At 39.3% G+C, this 23873-nt stretch overlaps 1 protein-coding gene across 1 annotated transcript in view; it reads right to left on the bottom strand.

The window, feature by feature from the left end:
* The window catches only part of LOC128697705 (uncharacterized), a gene marked incomplete in the record, with an annotated part of 237631 nt that overhangs the window by 68372 nt on the left and 145386 nt on the right, over positions 1-23873 (bottom strand). The window contains 1 exon segment of the mRNA XM_070099757.1: positions 16916-17077. Within this exon segment, the coding sequence (XP_069955858.1) occupies positions 16916-17077 (162 nt within the window).

Below are 23873 nucleotides of genomic sequence, written 5' to 3'. Positions count from 1 at the left end.
CTGATCTACACATCCCCTACCCACTCTAAAACCTCCTTGCTCATCCGCAATTCTACATTCTGTCTTACCTCTAATTCTTTCAATTATAACCCTACCGTACACTTTTCCTGGTATACTCAGTAAGCTTATTCCTCTATAATTTTTACAGTCTCTTTTGTCCCCTTTCCCTTTATATAAAGGGACTATACATGCTCTCTGCCAATCCCTAGGTACCTTCCCCTCTTTCATACATTTATTAAACAAAAGTACCAACCACTCCAACACTATATCCCCCCCTGCTTTTAACATTTCTGTCATGATCCCATCAGTTCCAGCTGCTTTACCCCCTTTCATTTTACGTAATGCCTCACGTACCTCCCCCACACTTACATTCTGCTCTTCTTCACTCCTAAAAGATGGTATACCTCCCTGACCAGTGCATGAAATTACTGCCTCTGTTTCTTCCTTAACATTTAAAAGTTCCTCAAAATATTCTCGCCATCTACCCAATACCTCCATCTCCCCATCTACTAACTCCCCTACTCTGTTTTTAACTGACAAATCCATATTTTCCCTAGGCTTTCTTAACTTGTTTAACTCACTCCAAAATTTTTTCTTATTTTCATTAAAATTTCTTGACAGTGCCTCTCCCACTCTATCATCTGCTCTCCTTTTGCACTCTCTCACCACTCTCTTTACCTTTCTTTTACTCTCCATATACTCTGCTCTTCTTATAACACTTCTGCTTTGTAAAAACCTCTCATAAGCTACCTTTTTCTCTTTTATCACACCCTTTACTTCATCATTCCACCAATCACTCCTCTTTCCTCCTGCCCCCACCCTCCTATAACCACAAACTTCTGCCCCACATTCTAATACTGCATTTTTAAAACTATTCCAACCCTCTTCAACCCCCCCACTACTCATCTTTGCACTAGCCCACCTTTCTGCCAATAGTCGCTTATATCTCACCCGAACTTCCTCCTCCCTTAGTTTATACACTTTCACCTCCCTCTTACTTGTTGTTGCCACCTTCCTCTTTTCCCATCTACCTCTTACTCTAACTGTAGCTACAACTAAATAATGATCCGATATATCAGTTGCCCCTCTATAAACATGTACATCCTGGAGCCTACCCATCAACCTTTTATCCACCAATACATAATCTAATAAACTACTTTCATTACGTGCTACATCATACCTTGTATATTTATTTATCCTCTTTTTCATAAAATATGTATTACTTATTACCAAATTTCTTTCTACACATAGCTCAATTAAAGGCTCCCCATTTACATTTACCCCTGGCACCCCAAATTTACCTACTACTCCCTCCAAAACATTTTTACCCACTTTAGCATTAAAATCCCCAACCACCATTACTCTCACACTTGATTCAAAACTCCCCACGCATTCACTCAACATTTCCCAAAATCTCTCTCTCTCCTCTACACTTCTCTCTTCTCCAGGTGCATACACGCTTATTATAACCCACTTTTCACATCCAATCTTTATTTTACTCCACATAATCCTTGAATTAATACATTTATAGTCCCTCTTTTCCTGCCATAGCTTATCCTTCAACATTATTGCTACTCCTTCTTTAGCTCTAACTCTATTTGAAACCCCTGACCTAATCCCATTTATTCCTCTCCACTGAAACTCTCCCACCCCCTTCAGCTTTGTTTCACTTAAAGCCAGGACATCCAGCTTCTTCTCATTCATAACATCCACAATCATCTCTTTCTTATCATCTGCACAACATCCACGCACATTCAGACTTCCCACTTTGACAATTTTCTTCTTCTTATTCTTTTTAGTAATCTTTACAGGAAAAGGGGTTACTAGCCCATTGTTCCCGGCATTTTAGTTGACTTTTACAACACGCATGGCTTACGGAGGAAAGATTCTTATTCCACTTCCCCATGGATATAAAAGGAAAATTAATAAGACCAAGAACTATTAAGATAAAATCAAAGAAAACTCAGATGAGTGTGTATAAATAAATGTGTACATGTATGTGTAGTGTGACCTAAGTGTAAGTAGAAGTAGCAAGACATGCCTGTAATCTTGCATATTTATGAGACAGACAAAAGACATCAGCAATCCTACCATCATGTAAAACAATCACAGGCTTCGTTTTACACTCACTTGGCAGGACGGTAGTACCTCCCTGGGTGGTTGCTGTCTACCAACCTACTACCAAAATAATATATATAGATATATATAATATATATATATATAAAATATATAATATATATATATATATAATATATATATATATATAATATATATATATAATATATATATATATAATATATATATAATATATATATAATATATATATATAATATATATATAATATATATATATAATATATATAATATATATATATATAATATATATATATAATATATATATATAATATATATATATATATATATATACTTGTATACATATACTTGAACTTTGTATAGAAAGGGGTTTAGTTATAGGTAATACATATTTTAAGAAAAAGAGGATAAATAAGTATACAAGATATGATGTAGGGCGAAATGACAGTAGTTTGTTGGATTATGTATTGGTAGATAAAAGACTGTTGAGTAGACTTCAGGATGTACATGTTTATAGAGGGGCCACAGATATATCAGATCACTTTCTAGTTGTAGCTACACTGAGAGTAAAAGGTAGATGGGATACAAGGAGAATAGAAGCATCAGGGAAGAGAGAGGTGAAGGTTTATAAACTAAAAGAGGAGGCAGTTAGGGTAAGATATAAACAGCTATTGGAGGATAGATGGGCTAATGAGAGCATAGGCAATGGGGTCGAAGAGGTATGGGGTAGGTTTAAAAATGTAGTGTTAGAGTGTTCAGCAGAAGTTTGTGGTTACAGGAAAGTGGGTGCGGGAGGGAAGAGGAGCGATTGGTGGAATGATGATGTAAAGAGAGTAGTAAGGGAGAAAAAGTTAGCATATGAGAAGTTTTTACAAAGTAGAAGTGATGCAAGGAGGGAAGAGTATATGGAGAAAAAGAGAGAGGTTAAGAGAGTGGTGAAGCAATGTAAAAAGAGAGCAAATGAGAGAGTGGGTGAGATGTTATCAACAAATTTTGTTGAAAATAAGAAAAAGTTTTGGAGTGAGATTAACAAGTTAAGAAAGCCTAGAGAACAAATGGATTTGTCAGTTAAAAATAGGAGAGGAGAGTTATTAAATGGAGAGTTAGAGGTATTGGGAAGATGGAGGGAATATTTTGAGGAATTGTTAAATGTTGATGAAGATAGGGAAGCTGTGATTTCGTGTATAGGGCAAGGAGGAATAACATCTTGTAGGAGTGAGGAAGAGCCAGTTGTGAGTGTGGGGGAAGTTCGTGAGGCAGTAGGTAAAATGAAAGGGGGTAAGGCAGTCGGGATTGATGGGATAAAGATAGAAATGTTAAAAGCAGGTGGGGATATAGTTTTGGAGTGGTTGGTGCAATTATTTAATAAATGTATGGAAGAGGGTAAGGTACCTAGGGATTGGCAGAGAGCATGCATAGTTCCTTTGTATAAAGGCAAAGGGGATAAAAGAGAGTGCAAAAATTATAGGGGGATAAGTCTGCTGAGTATACCTGGTAAAGTGTATGGTAGAGTTATTATTGAAAGAATTAAGAGTAAGACGGAGAATAGGATAGCAGATGAACAAGGAAGCTTTAGGAAAGGTAGGGGGTGTGTGGAGCAGGTGTTTACAGTGAAACATATAAGTGAACAGTATTTAGATAAGGCTAAAGAGGTCTTTGTGGCATTTATGGATTTGGAAAAGGCGTATGACAGGGTGGATAGGGGGGCAATGTGGCAGATGTTGCAAGTGTATGGTGTAGGAGGTAGGTTACTGAAAGCAGTGAAGAGTTTTTACGAGGATAGTGAGGCTCAAGTTAGAGTATGTAGGAAAGAGGGAAATTATTTCCCAGTAAAAGTAGGCCTTAGACAAGGATGTGTGATGTCACCGTGGTTGTTTAATATATTTATAGATGGGGTTGTAAGAGAAGTAAATGCGAGGGTCTTGACAAGAGGCGTGGAGTTAAAAGATAAAGAATCACACACAAAGTGGGAGTTGTCCTAGCTGCTCTTTGCTGATGACACTGTGCTCTTCGGAGATTCTGAAGAGAAGTTGCAGAGATTGGTGGATGAATTCGGTAGGGTGTGCAAAAGAAGAAAATTAAAGGTGAATACAGGAAAGAGTAAGGTTATGAGGATAACAAAAAGATTAGGTGATGAAAGATTGAATATCAGACTGGAGGGAGAGAGTATGGAGGAGGTGAATGTATTCAGATATTTGGGAGTGGACGTGTCAGCGGATGGGTCTATGAAAGATGAGGTGAATCATAGAATTGATGAGGGAAAAAGAGTGAGTGGTGCACTTAGGAGTCTGTGGAGACAAAGAACTTTGTCCTTGGAGGCAAAGAGGGGAATGTATGAGAGTATAGTTTTACCAACGCTCTTATATGGGTGTGAAGCATGGGTGATGAATGTTGCAGCGAGGAGAAGGCTGGAGGCAGTGGAGATGTCATGTCTGAGGGCAATGTGTGGTGTGAATATAATGCAGAGAATTCATAGTTTGGAAGTTAGGAGGAGGTGCGGGATTACCAAAACTGTTGTCCAGAGGGCTGAGGAAGGGTTGTTGAGGTGGTTCGGACATGTAGAGAGAATGGAGCGAAAGAGAATGACTTCAAGAGTGTATCAGTCTGTAGTGGAAGGAAGGCGGGGTAGGGGTCGGCCTAGGAAAGGTTGGAGAGAGGGGGTAAAGGAGGTTTTGTGTGCGAGGGGCTTGGACTTCCAGCAGATATGCATGAGCGTGTTTGATAGGAGTGAATGGAGACAAATGGTTTTTAATACTTGATGTGCTGTTGGAGTGTGAGCAAAGTAACATTTATGAAGGGGTTCAGGGAAACCGGCAGGCCGGACTTGAGTCCTGGAGATGGGAAGTACAGTGCCTGCACTCTGAAGGAGGGGTGTTAATGTTGCAGTTTAAAAACTGTAGTGTAAACCACCCTTCTGGCAAGACAGTGATGGAGTGAATGATGGTGAAAGTTTGTCTTTTTCGGGCCACCCTGCCTTGGTGGGAATTGGCCAGTGTGATAATAACAATAATAATAATAATAATAATAATAATAATATATATATATATATATATATATATATATATATATATATATATATATATATATATTTATTTTCAACAAGTCAGTCGTCTCCCACCGAGGCAGGGTGTCCCAAAAAAAAGAAAGAAAATCCCCAAAAAGAAAATACTTTCATCATCATTCAACACTTTCACCACACTCACACATTATCACTGCTTTTGCAGAGGTGCTCAGAATATAACAGTTTAGAAGCATATACGTATAGAGATACACAACATATCCCTCCAAACTGCCAATATCCCAAACCCCTCCTTTAAAGTGCAGGCATTGTACTTCCCATTTCCAGGACTCAAGTCCGACTATATGAAAATAACCGGTTTCCCTGAATCCCTTCACTAAATATTACCCTGCTTACACTCCAACAGATCGTCAGGTCCCAAGTATCATTCGTCTCCATTCACTCCAATCTAACACGCTCATGCACGCTTGCTGGAAGTCCAAGCCCCTCACCCGCAAAACCTCCTTTACCCCCTCTTTCCAACCCTTTCGAGGACGACCCCTACCCCTCTTTCCTTCCCCTATAGATTTATATGCTTTCCATGTCATTCTACTTTGATCCATTCTCTCTAAATGACCAAACCACCTCAACAACCCCTCTTCTGCCCTCTGACTAATGCTTTTATTAACTCCACACCTTCTCCTAATTTCCACACTCCGAATTTTCTGCATAATATTTACACCACACATTGCCCTTAGACAGGACATCTCCACTGCCTCCAACTGTCTCCTCGCTGCTGCATTTACCACCCAAGCTTGACATCCATATAAGAGTGTTGGTACTACTATACTTTCATACATTCCCTTCTTTGCCTCCATAGATAACGTTTTTTGACTCCACATATACCTCAACGCACCACTCACCTTTTTTCCCTCATCAATTCTATGATTAACCTCATCCTTCATAAATCCATCCGCCGACACGTCAACTCCCAAGTATCTGAAAACATTCACTTCTTCCAAACTCCTCCTCCCCAATTTGATATCCAATTTTTCTTTATCTAAATCATTTGATACCCTCATCACCTTACTCTTTTCTATGTTCACTTTCAACTTTCTACCTTTACACACATTCTCAAACTCATCCACTAACCTTTGCAATTTTTCTTTAGAATCTCCCATAAGCACAGTATCATCAGCAAAAAGTAACTGTGTCAATTCCCATTTTGAATCTGATTCCCCATAATTTAATCCCACCCCTCTCCCGAACACCCTAGCATTTACTTCTTTTACAACCCCATCTATAAATATATTAAACAACCATGGTGACATTACACATCCCTGTCTAAGACCTACTTTTACCAGGAAGTATTCTCCCTCTCTTCTACACACCCTAACCTGAGCCTCACTATCCTCATAAAAGCTCTTTACAGCATTTAGTAACTTACCACCTATTCCATATACTTGCAACATCTGCCACATTGCTCCTCTATCCACTCTATCATATGCCTTTTCTAAATCCATAAATGCAATAAAAACTTTCCTACCTTTATCTAAATACTGTTCACATATATGCTTCAATGTAAACACTTGATCTACACATCCCCTACCCACTCTGAAACCTCCTTGCTCGTCCGCAATTCTACATTCTGTCTTACCTCTAATTCTTTCAATTATAACCCTACCGTATACTTTTCCTGGTATACTCAGTAAACTTATTCCTTTATAATTTTTACAATCTCTTTTGTCCCCTTTCCCTTTATATAAAGGGACTATACATGCTCTCCGCTAATCCCTAGGTACCCTCCCCTCTTTCATACATTTATTAAACAAAAGTACCAACCACTCCAACACTATATCCCCCCCTGCTTTTAACATTTCTGTCATGATCCCATCAGTTCCAGCTGCTTTACCCCCTTTCATTCTACGTAATGCCTCACGTACCTCCACCACACTTACATTCTGCTCTTCTTCACTCCTAAAAGATGGTATACCTCCCTGGCCAGTGCATGAAATTACCGCCTCCCTTTCTTCCTTAACATTTAAAAGTTCCTCAAAATATTCTCGCCATCTACCTAATACCTCCCTCTCCCCATCTACTAACTCCCCTACTCTGTTTTTAACTGACAAATCCATACTTTCCCTAGGCTTTCTTAACTTGTTTAACTCACTCCAAAATTTTTTCTTATTTTCATTAAAATTTCTTGACAGTGCCTCTCCCACTCTTTCATCTGCTCTCCTTTTGCATTCTCTCACCACTCTCTTCACCTTTCTTTTACTCTCCATATACTCTGCTCTTCTTATAACACTTCTGCTTTGTAAAAACCTCTCGTAAGCTACCTTTTTCTCTTTTATCACACCCTTTACTTCATCATTCCACCAATCACTCCTCTTTCCTCCTGCCCCCACCCTCCTATAACCACAAACTTCTGCCCCACATTCTAATACTGCATTTTTAAAACTATTCCAACCCTCTTCAACCCCCCCACTACTCATCTTTGCACTAGCCCACCTTTCTGCCAATAGTCGCTTATATCTCGCCCGAACTTCCTCCTCCCTTAGTTTATACACTTTCACCTCCCTCTTACTTGTTGTTGCCACCTTCCTCTTTTCCCATCTACCTCTTACTCTAACTGTAGCTACAACTAAATAATGATCCGATATATCAGTTGCCCCTCTATAAACATGTACATCCTGGAGCCTACCCATCAACCTTTTATCCACCAATACATAATCTAACAAACTACTTTCATTACGTGCTACATCATACCTTGTATATTTATTTATCCTCTTTTTCATAAAATATGTATTACTTATTACCAAATTTCTTTCTACACATAGCTCAATTAAAGGCTCCCCATTTACATTTACCCCTGGCACCCCAAAATTACCTACTACTCCCTCCATAACATTTTTACCCACTTTAGCATTGAAATCCCCAACCACCATTACTCTCACACTTGATTCAAAACTCCCCACGCATTCACTCAACATTTCCCAGAATCTCTCTCTCTCCTCTACACTTCTCTCTTCTCCAGGTGCATACACGCTTACTATAACCCACTTTTCACATCCAATCTTTATTTTACTCCACATAATCCTTGAATTTATACATTTGTAGTCCCTCTTTTCCTGCCATAGCTTATCCTTTCAACATTATTGCTACTCCTTCTTTAGCTCTATCTCTATTTGAAACCCCTGACCTAATCCCATTTATTCCTCTCCATTGAAACTCTCCCACCCCCTTCAGCTTTGTTTCACTTAAAGCCAGGACATCCAGTTTCTTCTCATTCATAACATCCACAATCATCTCTTTCTTATCGTTTGCACAACATCCACGCACATTCAGACTTCCCACTTTGACAATTTTCTTCTTCTTATTCTTTTTAGTAATCTTTACAGGAAAAGGGGTTACTAGCCCATTGTTCCCGGCATTTTAGTTGACTTTTACAACATGCATGGCTTACGGAGGAAAGATTCTTATTCCACTTCCCCATGGATATAAAAGGAAAAGTAATAAGACCAAGAACTATTAAGATAAAATCAAAGAAAACTCAGATGAGTGTGTATAAATAAACGTGTACATGTATGTGTAGTGTGACCTAAGTGTAAGTAGAAGTAGCAAGACGTACCTGTAATCTTGCATATTTATGAGACAGACAAAAGACACCAGCAATCCTACCATCATGTAAAACAATTACAGGCTTTCGTTTTACACTCACTTGGCAGGACGGTAGTACCTCCTTGGGTGGTTGCTGTCTACCAACCTACTACCTGTTTAAGGGCAATGTGTGGTGTAAATATTATGCAGAAAATTCGGAGTGTGGAAATTAGGAGAAGGTGTGGAGTTAATAAAAGTATTAGTCAGAGGGCAGAAGAGGGGTTGTTGAGGTGGTTTGGTCATTTAGAGAGAATGGATCAAAGTAGAATGACATGGAAAGCATATAAATCTATAGGGGAAGGAAGGCGGGGTAGGGGTCGTCCTCGAAAGGGTTGGAGAGAGGGGGTAAAGGAGGTTTTGTGGGTAAGGGGCTTGGACTTCCAGCAAGCGTGCGTGAGCGTGTTAGATAGGAGTGAATGGAGACGAATGGTACTTGGGACCTGACGATCTGTTGGAGTGTGAGCAGGGTAATATTTAGTGAAGGGATTCAAGGAAACCGGTTATTTTCATATAGTCGGACTTGAGTCCTGGAAATGGGAAGTACAATGCCTGCACTTTAAAGGAGGGGTTTGGGATATTGGCAGTTTGGAGGGATATGTTGTGTATCTTTATATGTGTATGCTTCTAGACTGTTGTATTCTGAGCACCTCTGCAAAAACAGTGATAATGTGCGAGTGTGGTGAAAGTGTTGAATGATGATGAAAGTATTTTCTTTTTGGGGATTTTCTTTCTTTTTTGGGTCACCCTGCCTCGGTGGGAGACGGCCGACTTGTTGAAAAAAAAAAAAAAAAAAAAAATTTGCCAGGGGTAAATGTAAATGGGGAGCCTTTAATTGAGCTATGTGTAGAAAGAAATTTGGTAATAAGTAATACATATTTTATGAAAAAGAGGATAAATAAATATACAAGGTATGATGTAGCACGTAATGAAAGTAGTTTATTAGATTATGTATTGGTGGATAAAAGGTTGATGGGTAGGCTCCAGGATGTACATGTTTATAGAGGGGCAACTGATATATCGGATCATTATTTAGTTGTAGCTACAGTTAGAGTAAGAGGTAGATGGGAAAAGAGGAAGGTGGCAACAACAAGTAAGAGGGAAGTGAAAGTGTATAAACTAAGGGAGGAGGAAGTTCGGGTGAGATATAAGCGACTATTGGCAGAAAGGTGGGCTAGTGCAAAGATGAGTAGTGGGGGGGTTGAAGAGGGTTGGAATAGTTTTAAAAATGCAGTATTAGAATGTGGGGCAGAAGTTTGTGGTTATAGGAGGGTGGGGGCAGGAGGAAAGAGGAGTGATTGGTGGAATGATGAAGTAAAGGGTGTGATAAAAGAGAAAAAGGTAGCTTATGAGAGGTTTTTACAAAGCAGAAGTGTTATAAGAAGAGCAGAGTATATGGAGAGTAAAAGAAAGGTAAAGAGAGTGGTGAGAGAGTGCAAAAGGAGAGCAGATGATAGAGTGGGAGAGGCACTGTCAAGAAATTTTAATGAAAATAAGAAAAAATTTTGGAGTGAGTTAAACAAGTTAAGAAAGCCTAGGGAAAATATGGATTTGTCAGTTAAAAACAGAGTAGGGGAGTTAGTAGATGGGGAGATGGAGGTATTGGGTAGATGGCGAGAATATTTTGAGGAACTTTTAAATGTTAAGGAAGAAAGGGAGGCAGTAATTTCATGCACTGGTCAGGGAGGTATACCATCTTTTAGGAGTGAAGAAGAGCAGAATGTAAGTGTGGGGGAGGTACGTGAGGCATTACGTAAAATGAAAGGGGGTAAAGCAGCTGGAACTGATGGGATCATGACAGAAATGTTAAAAGCAGGGGGGGATATAGTGTTGGAGTGGTTGGTACTTTTGTTTAATAAATGTATGAAAGAGGGGAAGGTACCTAGGGATTGGCAGAGAGCATGTATAGTCCCTTTATATAAAGGGAAAGGGGACAAAAGAGACTGTAAAAATTATAGAGGAATAAGCTTACTGAGTATACCAGGAAAAGTGTACGGTAGGGTTATAATTGAAAGAATTTAGAGGTAAGACAGAATGTAGGATTGCGGATGAGCAAGGAGGTTTTAGAGTGGGTAGGGGATGTGTAGATCAGGTGTTTACATTGAAGCATATATGTGAACAGTATTTAGATAAAGATAGGGAAGTTTTTATTGCATTTATGGATTTAGAAAAGGCATATGATAGAGTGGATAGAGGAGCAATGTGGCAGATGTTGCAAGTATATGGAATAGGTGGTAAGTTATTAAATGCTGTAAAGAGTTTTTATGAGGATAGTGAGGCTCAGGTTAGGGTGTGTAGAAGAGAGGGAGACTACTTCCCGGTAAAAGTAGGTCTTAGACAGGGATGTGTAATGTCACCATGGTTGTTTAATATATTTATAGATGGGGTTGTAAAGGAAGTAAATGCTAGGGTGTTTGGGAGAGGGGTGGGATTAAATTATGGGGAATCAAATTCAAAATGGGAATTGACACAGTTACTTTTTGCTGATGATACTGTGCTTATGGGAGATTCTAAAGAAAAATTGCAAAGGTTAGTGGATGAGTTTGGGAATGTGTGTAAAGGTAGAAAGTTGAAAGTGAACATAGAAAAGAGTAAGGTGATGAGGGTGTCAAATGATTTAGATAAAGAAAAATTGGATATCAAATTGGGGAGGAGGAGTATGGAAGAAGTGAATGTTTTCAGATACTTGGGAGTTGACGTGTCGGCGGATGGATTTATGAAGGATGAGGTTAATCATAGAATTGATGAGGGAAAAAAGGTGAGTGGTGCGTTGAGGTATATGTGGAGTCAAAAAACGTTATCTATGGAGGCAAAGAAGGGAATGTATGAAAGTATAGTAGTACCAACACTCTTATATGGGTGTGAAGCTTGGGTGGTAAATGCAGCAGCGAGGAGACGGTTGGAGGCAGCGGAGATGTCCTGTTTAAGGGCAATGTGTGGTGTAAATATTATGCAGAAAATTCGGAGTGTGGAAATTAGGAGAAGGTGTGGAGTTAATAAAAGTATTAGTCAGAGGGCAGAAGAGGGGTTGTTGAGGTGGTTTGGTCATTTAGAGAGAATGGATCACAGTAGAATGACATGGAAAGCATATAAATCTATAGGGGAAGGAAGGCGGGGTAGGGGTCGTCCTCGAAAGGGTTGGAGAGAGGGGGTAAAGGAGGTTTTGTGGGTAAGGGGCTTGGACTTCCAGCAAGCGTGCGTGAGCGTGTTAGATAGGAGTGAATGGAGACGAATGGTACTTGGGACCTGACGATCTGTTGGAGTGTGAGCAGGGTAATATTTAGTGAAGGGATTCAGGGAAACCGGTTATTTTCATATAGTCGGACTTGAGTCCTGGAAATGGGAAGTACAATGCCTGCACTTTAAAGGAGGGGTTTGGGATATTGGCAGTTTGGAGGGATATGTTGTGTATCTTTATATGTTTATGCTTCTAGACTGTTGTATTCTGAGCACCTCTGCAAAAACAGTGATAATGTGCGAGTGTGGTGAAAGTGTTGAATGATGATGAAAGTATTTTCTTTTTGGGGATTTTCTTTCTTTTTTGGGTCACCCTGCCTCGGTGGGAGACGGCCGGTTTGTTGAAAAAAAAAAAGAAAAAAAAAATATATATATATATATATATACAGTGGACCCCCGGTTAACGAACTTTTTTCATTCCAGTAGTATGTTCAGGTGCCAGTACTGACCGAATTTTTTCCCATAAGGAATATTGTGAAGTAGATTAGTCCATTTCAGACCCCCAAACATACACGTACAAACGCACTTACATAAATACACTTACATAATTGGTCGCATCTGGAGGTGATCGTTAAGCGGGGGTCCACTGTATATGTATATATATATATATATATATATATATATGTGTATATATATATATATATATATATATATATATATATATATATATATATATATATATATATATATATATATATATATATATATACATATATATTTTCTCTTATAGTCGGACCTGAGTCCTGGAAATGGGAAGTACAATGCCTGCACTTTAAAGGAGGGGTTTGGGATATTGGCAGTTTGGAGGGATATGTTGCGTATCTTTATACGTATATGCTTCTAAGCTGTTGTATTCTGAGCACCTCTGCAAAAGCAGTGATAATGTGTGTGTGGTGAAAGTGTTGAATGATGATGAAAGTATTTTCTTTTTGGGGATTTTCTTTCTTTTTTGGGTCACCCTGCCTCGGTGGGAGACGGCCGACTTGTTGAAAAAAAAAATATATATATACAGTGGACCCCCGCATAACGATTACCTCCAAATGCGACCAATTATGTAAGTGTATTTATGTAAGTGCGTTTGTACGTGTATGTTTGGGGGTCTGAAATGAATAATCTACTTCACAATATTCCTTATGGGAATAAATTCGGTCAGTACTGGCACCTGAACATACTTATGGAGTGAAAAAATATCGCTAACCGGGGGTCCACTGTATATATATTTACACACACACACAGTTGGGCCCCGCTTTACGGCGTTCCGCTAATACGGTCATTTCAAATTATGACCAAAACTCGCTATATGGCTCCCCCACCTGACTTTCTAATACGGTCACTGCGCCCCACCCAGTTTGTTTACATTCTCTGTGAGATCCGTAAGCACTAAGTCTCTCTCCATTTTGTCTGGAAACTCCAAAATTTCAAGTGTTTTTAAAAGTTATTTCATATTTTATATACACTCTGATAATTATACTTATGTATACCTGTACCTAAATAAGCTTACACACTGTGCTGGCGTGCAGGTACACATTAAAATCAGTAAGAGTGTCTTAGGTCTCCAGACGTCATATTAGTAATGATAATAATAATCATCGAGTCTCATTTAAATGTCGTATATTACGTTAATACATGTATACACATTTTCATTAATCCATCTATGATATTTTTACAAAATTATATAATAAATACGATTCATAACATATAAAGATGATAAATACACCCCATAATAGAATAAATAAACATAAATATGAGATGTGGTAGCAGACGACTTGCACAAGTGACGCCATATTAGAAATAATAATAATAATAATAATAATAATAATAATAATAATAATAATAATCACCGAGTCTCATTTAAATGTTGTATATTACGTTAATATATACATTTTCATTAATCCATCCATATTTTTTTCAAAATTACATAATAAACACGATACATAACATATAAAGATGATATATACACCCCACAATAGAATAAACATAAATATGAGATGTAGTAGCCAGACAACTTGTACAAGTGACGCCAAGAATAACATTTTCTCTAATCTAAGATAAATGTGTTACTGGGGGTAACTGTAGAAAATTATTGCTTTCGTATGTATGGAAGTAAGTTTATTCAGGTATGCACAAATACAGTTACATAGATTATCATACATAACAGCATATATGTAGAGGACCTAGGATAACCCAAAAAATCAGAATGACTTATTTCCATTGCTTTCACTCAGAGCGTCATTTCTTCTCAAAATGATGTTACATGAGAATGGGAGTGTTCTTCTTTATTTATTCTACAATATCAATGTAGAGACAACTTGTACACAATGTAACTTGTACACAAACTAGACGTGTACACTTTGTTGTTTACAAAACTTACCTTTGCCTGGTTTGTTTACATAACTCTGCGCCTGTTCTCCCTCATGCACTCATTCTTTCTCTCTCTCATTTATTCGTTTTATCTCATTTACTTACTCCTGACCCTACATTAAGACTACAAATATTTTAAGGTAAGTCATGAGTGAACTGTATATACATTTTATCACTCTGGGATGCTTAAATATCATAGAATTGTATGTGTGGGTGGGGTGGCCTGGTATGGTAGCCCGGCTGACTACCATACATACCACACTTGATTTCTTACAATAAATACTACTTGTCTCACCCTAGATTAAGACTATAAATATTTTAAGGTAAGTAATGAGTGCACTATGTGTGTATTGTACTTTTTTATTGTTTTTTGATGCCTAGTTCTATTGCTAACTTAATATATGTTAGTGTAAACTTGTTATCTAGTACTTGTATGCATTTATAAGTGGAAAAAAAGTGTGTTCCACTTTACGGCAATTTCCGCTCTAGGCAGTAGCCTGGAACCTAACCTGCCGTATAAGTGGGGCCCTACTGTATAATTTTTTTTTTTTAACAAGTCGGCCGTCTCCCACCAAGGCAGGGCGACCCAAAAAGAAAATACTTCCATCATCATTCAACACTTTCACCTCATACACACATAATCACTGTTTTTTGCAGAGGTGCTCAGAATACAACAGTTCAGAAGCATATACGTATAAAGATACACAACATATGCTCATCTATTTGTGCTTGCAGGGATTGATTCTCAGATCCTGGCACTGCTTCTTAACTTGCCACTCTTCAGATTCACTCCCTCACAGCCTCATGGGGTCTATCGTACCTACTCTTAAACTATGTATGGAGTATGAAGCTTGCCTCTTCTGTTTCCTGAAAACTCTGAGACTTAAAAATACTTCCTAAAATCCTTACAAGCCTTGTGGCATACTTCCGTAGTTTCTCCAATTTCTTAAAATGCTTTTTCAGGTGCAGGTACCATACTAATGCTGCATATTCCAAAATGGGTCCAGAATGACTCTTTGTTGAGATTCCTGAAGGCTTTTCTTAGATTTATCAGATGTACATTAGCTGCAGAGGTAATTTAGATGATGTGAGCCTCTGGCAATGTTATACCAGGCATTATGCTCCTTCTAGTGTATATCCTATTTCCAGTCTTCTTGCTCCTTCCCCAATCTTCATGACCTTGCATTTGCTGGGGTCAAATTCAAGCAACTACATATCTGGCCAGTTTTGTAATTTGTCTAGATCCCCTTGGAGCCTTCTCTTGTCCTCATCTGTATTTATTCACATCATCATCAAACAGGGATACATGTGAATCAATCTCATCTGACATGTCATTCACATAAACCAGAAACCTTACAGAACCCTGCTAGTTACTCTTCCCCATTCTGATGTTTCTTACCTGACAATAACGCTCTGCTTCCTTACCCTAAAATTCTCTTTGATCTACTGGAGTATGCTCCTTGTTTTTCCTGCCTGAATCTCAAAGTTTCTGACCCAGTCTCTAGCAGTCTTAAAATAATGCAATCCACCCATCCACCATTCGGTCCCCTACCCCTACACCGAACCCAATCACGTCAACTGCTCTAACCACTCCTGTGTACACCCAACCACTCTAAATCGCCTTGATAACACCCATACAGGTGAAAAATATGGTATCTACTTATGCCAGAAGTGATGTAAATATAGGATCTGTGACTGACAAACATCACCACATTGCCTTACATAAACATTATTTCAGTGTTTCTTAAAATTTGAAGCCCTATAAAAATTTTGGTTGGCTTTTTGTTAGGCATCTAGTGAATGTAGACTATTTTTCCTACATGTTCTTCAGTTCATTTTGTACACATTAGTGATAACATGCTGTTTTCGGGTACATAATTACCATGTTATCTGGCAGTCAATGCATGTGCACAGTGTTTTTTTTCAGAAAAGGATACTGAGGCTGATCCCATGTTATCCAAAATCTTTCTTACGAAGAGAGGCTAAAGGCACCGAATTTGCACTCTCTGGTAAAGTGTAGAATTAGGGAGGACAAGTGTGAAGTACATAAGTGGAAAAACAGAATAAATAAAGGGAAAACAAAAGTGTGTTGAAAATATTTAACCAAGACAGGTCTCACAGCAATGGATTTAGGTTAGAGAAATTTGGATTTAGAAAGGATATAAAAAAAAAGCACCGATTTGGTAATCAAGATAAGGATGAGTGGAACTAACTCTCAAATACCATCACTGAAATGAGAACTTGGGAAGCTTTAAAAACAGGTTAAACAGATACATGAGAGAGTGTGGTTGGGTGTGAGATGAATCTGCCTAGCATGGTTCAACAGGCCTCATACAGTGCTCCACTATTCTTCTGTTCCTATGAAATACAGTTATGAAAATTGTTATAAAGGTTAGGGAAATCAAGTTTTTAATATAATGTAAGGTTATGCTAGACTGCAATGCTAGCTTTGGTCCAAAAGTACAAAGACACAAAATTTACATAACTATATATATACTTCACTCATTTTCTTTGGGGGTCAAATTTTCAGGGGATCCACAAATAAAATCAAGAACAAATAAGAACCAACCTTCTGCTTTTTTTCTTGTTCCTTGAAGCGCTTCATAATATCTTGGCAGCCTTCTAGATTCTCCTCAGGCTCCCATGTGTTATATTTGGGGCCCCAATCCTTCCACTGAATTAAATACTCTTTCTTTCCTTTTTTTTCACGTTCCTCCAAAATTTTTTCAACCTATATAAATATAAAGAAAATCAATTTAGTTTAATTTATATCTTTGTTCCTCACTATAGTTTACATGAAGACTTGCAGTGTATGCTACCCCATGGTAGCATACATTGCATACTAACCCACTGTATCTGAGTTGTGTCATGTTACCTTATTTTTAAACACCTTACATTAGCCTGTATGTGTTTCTCTTTGAATTTTCTTTCTAGTTCCTCTGAAGACAAGCATGAATACATAACAGCATTCAATTTTTTAATTCAGTTACGCCCAAACACCAGTATATTTTTACCTCTAATTTTTTTTACCACATGGCCGTCTCTCACCAAGGTAAGGAGACCCAGAAGCAAATCATTCACCAACTGTCATTCAACAGCTATCTTGTCAGAAATGTGCAGGGTTCACAATTCAAACGACTAACATTCTCACCCCTTCAAAGAGCAGCCAATAACCTTCCAGTCCCCCAGAACTCAAGTCCAGCTGACCAGTTTCCCTGAAACCTTCATAAATATTATCCTACTCACACTCCAATAGTACTTAAATTCCCTAAAACTACTTTTCCCTACTAACCCTGATCTAATACACTCATACATGCCTGTTGGATGCTCAACCCACTACCAGTTTACCTCCTAATACCCTCCCTCCAATCCTTCCTGGGATAACCCCCCCTCTTCCCATTCTTCCACTTAGGATTTATACACCCTTTTGATCACCCCACTCTGCTCCATTCTTTTTAAATGCCCAAACCCCATCAACTAACCTTCTGCCTTCTGAACAATACCTTTCCTACCTACCTGGAGGGTATTCCGGGAATCAATGCCCCCATGGCCTGATTCACGACCAGGCCTCCCGGTGGACCAGGGCCTAATCAACCAGGCTGTTACTGCTGGCCATACAATGTCTAATGTATGAACCACAGCCCGGCTGATCTGGCACCAATTTCAAGTATCTGTCCAGTTCCCTCTTGAAGCAGCCAGGGGCCTATTGGTAATTCCCCTTATGCATGGTGGGAGGCTGTTGAACAGTCTTGAGCCCTGGACACTTAGTGTTTTCTGCTATTGTACCAATGGAGCCCCTAATTTTCATTGGGGGCATTTTGCACCGCCTGCCCAGTCTTTTACTTTCATAGGGAGTGATTTCTGTGTGACGATTCGGGACCATTCCTTCTAGGATTTTCCAAGTGTAGATTATGATATATCTCTCTCGCCTGCATTCCAGCGAATACAAGTCAAGTGCTTCCAAGCGCTCCCAGTAGTGTATGTAGTTTTAAAAACAGGTTAGATAAATACTTGAGTGGGTGTGACTTAAACCTGACTAGCTTATGCTACTAGGTCAGATGCCATGCTCCTTCCTTAAGTGAATGTGACCTGACCTGACTAGGTTAGGGTATTGGCTTAAGCCAATAGGAGAATTGGACCTGCCTAGCATGGGTCAGTAAGCCTGCTACAGTGTTCCTTCTTTCTTATGTTCTTATATGTGCAGTAAAGGTTCTCTGTACACTCTCTAGATCTGCAATTTCACCTGCTTTGAAAGATGTTAATGTATAGCAGTAATCCAGTCGAGAGAGAAAAAGTGATTTGAAAAGGATCATCATTAGCTTAGCATCTTTTGTTTTGAACTTTCTCATTATCCATCCTATCGTTTTCTTTGCAGCTGTAATCCTTGAAAGTGAGATCCTCAAACATTACCACTCCCAGGTCCCTCACATTACTTTTCCGCTCTGTTGTACGATCAGAGTTTGTAGTATACTCAGTCCTAACACTAGTCCATTTACTAATTTCTGTGCTTTAAATTCTATGCATGAAATTCACATCACACACAACTCTCAAGCATGACACCTTCACTGCCTCCTGCTTCCTCCTCATTTCAATTCTTAAAAACTCATGCTTTACACCCATATAAGAGTGTTGGTACCACTATACTCTGATACATTTTCCTTTTTGCCTCCATGGCTCAGGTTAGGGTATGTAGGAAAGAGGGAGATTATTTTCCAGCAAAAGTAGACCTTAGACAGAGATGCACGATGTCACCAGAGTTGTTTAACCCTTTCAGGGTCAGTCCTGTGTATGTATGGGTTGATAGCCAGTGTCAGTCCAGTATTCATATGCCAAAATTCTAACAGTGGAAGAAAGCTGGTAGGTCTACATATGAAACAATGGGTCTGTGTGGCCAGTGTGTACAGTATAAAAAAAATCCTGCAGCACGCAGTGCATAATGAGATAATTAACTCTGACCATGTTTTTGATTTAAAACAGTGACTTTGCAGTGTATTTTCATGTGGTATTTATGGTTGTATTCTCATTTTCTTGGTCTCATTTGATAGAATGGAAGATATATTACAGAAATAGAGATGATTTTGATTGGTTTCACAATGAAAAGTACCTTGAAATTGAGTTCAAAGTAGCAGAAATGTTCGATTTTTGCCAATGTTCAAGAGTAAACAAATCACGCCACGTGTCCAATACATGTCAACTGGTGAGTCTAATATTCTTTCACAAATGTGCTGATATTATTTATACCATTTTTACAATAATGCAGTAGTCTGCATAACAAGGATATAGGAAAGCACTGGTTTGGTAATAGAGTTGTGGATGAGTGGAACAAACTCCCGAGTACAGTTATAGAGGCTAAAACATTGTGTAGTTTTAAAAATAGGTTAGATAATTACATGAGTGGGTGAGAGTTGGACCTGACTAGCTTGTGCTACTAGATCTGATGCTTTGCTCCTTCCTTAAGTGGAAATGACCTGACTAAGTGGGTCATTGGGCTAATCCAGGGGAGGGGACATGGACCTGCTTCGCATGGGTCAGTAGGCCTGTTGCAGTGTTCCTTCTTTCTTATGTTCATAAGAGTAAATCTTCTATTTTTTGCGAGAATAAAAATTCAAAATGGAAGGCAAGAGTAACATAAGAGGGGCCTGGAGACATGACTAATGAACATAGAAAATGTTATTTTAGTGCCAAGAATGTGTCTTGAGTATGTATTCTGGACCCTATTTTTAAATTGGCATCTTTTGAATTTGGTTGAAATTGGCCAAATTGCCAATTTCTGACCACTTTACTGTTACTGGGTAGTTGACATCAGCAAATGGGTGGTTCCTTGTACTCGATCAATAGAACAAACGGAGTTCTAGCAAAATAGTTATGATTTTAGTCGAATGGAACAATTGAACTGGCCGAAAATAGGGCTCCAAGTGGGCGAAATCGCCGCTGCACAAATATCGCTAACTTCACGAGAACATAATTTCACAAGTTTTCCATCAAATTTCGTACTTTTGGTGTCATTACCATTGGGAAAAAATTCTCTATCATTTCTAAGATTTTTTTTTTTTTTTAAATTTTCAACCTTGAGAGTGAGTTAAGGATTGGAGGTCTCGACCCTCAAAGGGTTAACATATTTGTGGATGGGGTTATAAAAGAAGTGAATGCCAGGATGTTGGGAAGAGGTATGGGATTAAAATATATAGAATCTAATACAAAGTAGGAGTTGTTGCAGCTCATTTTTGCCGATGACACTGTGATTTTTGGGAGATTCTGAAGAGAAGTTGCAAAGGTTGGTGGATGAATTTGGGAGGGTATGTAAAAGAAGAAAATTAAGAAAATATTGGAGAGAGAAACAAGATGAGCGTAACAAAAAAATTAGGTAATGAAAGACTGGATATCAGATTGGAAGGAAGGAGTATGAAGAAATGAATATGTTCTGATATTTAGGAGTAAACTTATGGGAGAAAGATCTATGATAGTTTTGAAGAGTTTCAAGAGTTTCTCTACTCTCTGAGCCCAGCTTGGGTCAAGCTCATCTGGCGCTTGCCTGGTCAATCAGGCTGTTGCTGTTGAAGGCCCGCTGCCCCACATACCCATTACAGCCTGGTTGATCTGGCACCTGGTGAAGATACTTGTTCAGTTTCCTCTTGAAGGCTTCAACACTTGTTTCAGCTGTGTTTCTGATATCTTTTGGTAAGATGATGAATAGTCTGGGACCCCAGATGTTGATACAGTGTTCCCTTATTGTCCTCACCAAACCCCTGCTCCTCACTGGGTTTATTTTGCACTTCCCCCCATATCTCTCACTCCACTATATTGTTATGGCATTGTGCAGATTTGGGACCAGGCCCTCAAGTACTTTCCAGGTATATATTATCATGTATCTCTCCCTCCTCTGCTCCAATGAGTACATATTCAAGACTTGAAAGGTGTTCCCAGTAATTTAGGTGCATTACTGGCTCAATGTGAGATGTAAACGATCTCTGTATTTGTTCCAGCTCTGATATTTCTCCTGTTTTGAATGGAGCCGTCAGCACTAACCAATATTCTAAATGAGGGAGCACTAGCAACTTGAAGTGTCACCATCAGCATTATTTCCCTTGTTTTGAAAGTTCTTAATACCCACCCCATCATCTTCCTTGCTGTTGTGATCTTTGTCTTGTTATGGTCTTTAACCCTTAAACTGCCCAAACGTAGATCTACGTTTTTTTTTTTTACATGCTTTCAAACGAAGAAATAAAGGACAGAGTGCTACATACATAAACATAGATCTACATTTCGACAGTTTAAGGGTTAAAAGAAAGGTCAGGTGACATAATTATTTCCAGGTCTTTTACGTGTTCCTTTCACTCTATTTGGTGACCCTCTTGAGTTTTGTATATAGTGTTCCATTTGAGTTCATCATTCTTTCCATATGTAAGCAGCTGGAACTTATCACCACTGAACGTCATGTTGTTCTCCACTGCCCACCAGAAAACGCTGCTTATGTCTTCCTGTAATTTTTCAATGTCCTCTACCATAGTGACTTTCATGCTTATTTTAGTGTTATCTGCAAATGATGATACAAAAGTGTGATGGGTGTTTTTATCTATATCTGCTATTAGGAAGAGAAACAGCAGAGGTGCCAGGACAGTGCCTTGGGGCACTAAGCTTTTTACTTTGATGCTGGATCTTACTCTGTTTACTACTACTTTTTGTGTTCTGTGTTAGGAACCCGAAAATCCATCTGCCTACCTTCCTCATAATGCCCATGGCCCTCATTTTGTGAGCTATCACTCTATGATCGCAACTGTCAAATGCCTTTGCAAAATCTGTAAATCACACCTGCATTTTGATTGTCTTCCAACACCTCTGTAATTCTACCATAATGGTTCAGCAGCTGTGATAGGCCTGATCGTCCTGCTCTAAAACCATGCTGGTTTGGGTTATGCTGATCCATGAAATTTGTAATCTGCAGTCTCATCACTCTTTCAAAGATTTTTATGATGTGAGAACTCATAACCCTTTCAATTATTAAAGGCTGAGAGCAGATACATGAAGCCAAGGCCACTAGGCCCTTGTTTCTGTCACTACCTGCTCAGCAAGCCTTTCATCCAATCAGCATACTGTTGAGCTGTATCACTGCCTATGCCAGTTTCAAGAAAAACAGGCTTAAGTTACCTGCTTTTCCCTTTCAAGCCAGTGTGTCTGCTTTTATAATCTCTATTCATCAAAGCTCTTCATGCCCTGGAAAATTCTAGACACAATGCACTTTAACCATTAATCCTTTCACTGTCGGTGACATACAGATACGGCTTACAGGCCAGTGTCGGTGACATATTAATATGCCAAAATTCTAGTGGCTTCAAATCTAGCAGGAGAAAGCTGGTAGATCTACGTGTCAGAGAATGGGTCTGCATGGTCAGCATGTGCAGTATAAAAAAAATCGAGGAGGCCGCAGTGCACTGTGAGTGTGCTAATTTAGTACGCCTTGTTCACCCATCCCAGCAAATTGGGACTCTTCCTAAGTGACTTATTTCCATGTGGGTGGTGGGGAAGACAGCATGGTTGGTGGGGGAGGCAGTGTGAGTGGTGGGGAAGGCAGCGTGGGTTTGTGTAAACAAAATAGCACCATAGAATTAATAAGGGAAGAAAGGCGGGTGGTGCATTAAGGCATCTGTGGAGACAAAAGAACATTATCCATGGAGGCAAAATAGGGAATGTATGAGAGTATAGTGGTACCAACACTCTTATATAGGTGTGAAGCATGGGCTGTTAATGATGTAGCAAGGAGGAGGCTGGAGGCAATGGAAATGTCATGTCTGAGAGCAATCTGTGGTGTGAATATTATGTAGAGAATTCATAATTTGGAAATTAGGAGGTGCAGAGGGCTGAGGAGGGGTTGTTGGGGTGGTTTGGCCACACACAGAAGATGGGACAAAATAGGATGACATGGAGAGAGTAAATCTGTAGTGGATGGAATGCAGGGTAGGAGATGCCCTAGGAAAGGTTGGAGGGGGGAAGAGGGGTAAAGGAGGTTTAGTATGCGAGAGGCTTTGACATCCAGAGTGTGTGAAAGTGTTGAAGAGGAGTGAATGGAGATGAGTGGTTTTTAGGACTTGATGTGCTGTTGGAGTGCAAGCAAGGTAACATTTATGAAGAGATTCAGTGAAACTGGTTAACCAGACTTGAGCCCTGGAGGTGGGAAGTACAGTGCCTGCACTCTGAAGGAGGGGTGGAGATACGCTGCAGTTTTGAACTGTCGTGTTGGCATGCCTCTGGCAAGACAGTAATGGAGTGACTCATGAAATCGTAATGACACGATTGCAAACAAACCATACCCCGGCCGTGATTGAACCCGCGGTCAGAGAGTCTCAAAACTCCAGCCCGTCGCGTTAGCCACTAGACCAGCTAGTTTTGAGACTCTCTGACCGCGGGTTCAATCCCGGCCAGGGTATGGTTAGTAATGGAGTGAGTAATGATGAATGCATTTCTTTTTTGGGGCACCTCATCACGGCGGGAAACTTCTTCACTGCTTTTAGTAATGTACCACCAATTCCATG

This window comes from Cherax quadricarinatus, chromosome 68 (genome assembly GCF_038502225.1).
Source record: "Cherax quadricarinatus isolate ZL_2023a chromosome 68, ASM3850222v1, whole genome shotgun sequence".
In the NCBI taxonomy this organism is placed as follows: Eukaryota; Metazoa; Arthropoda; class Malacostraca; order Decapoda; family Parastacidae; genus Cherax; species Cherax quadricarinatus.
The sequence above is the reverse complement of the archived record's forward strand: the minus strand, read 5'-3'. Positions and strand labels throughout refer to the sequence as shown.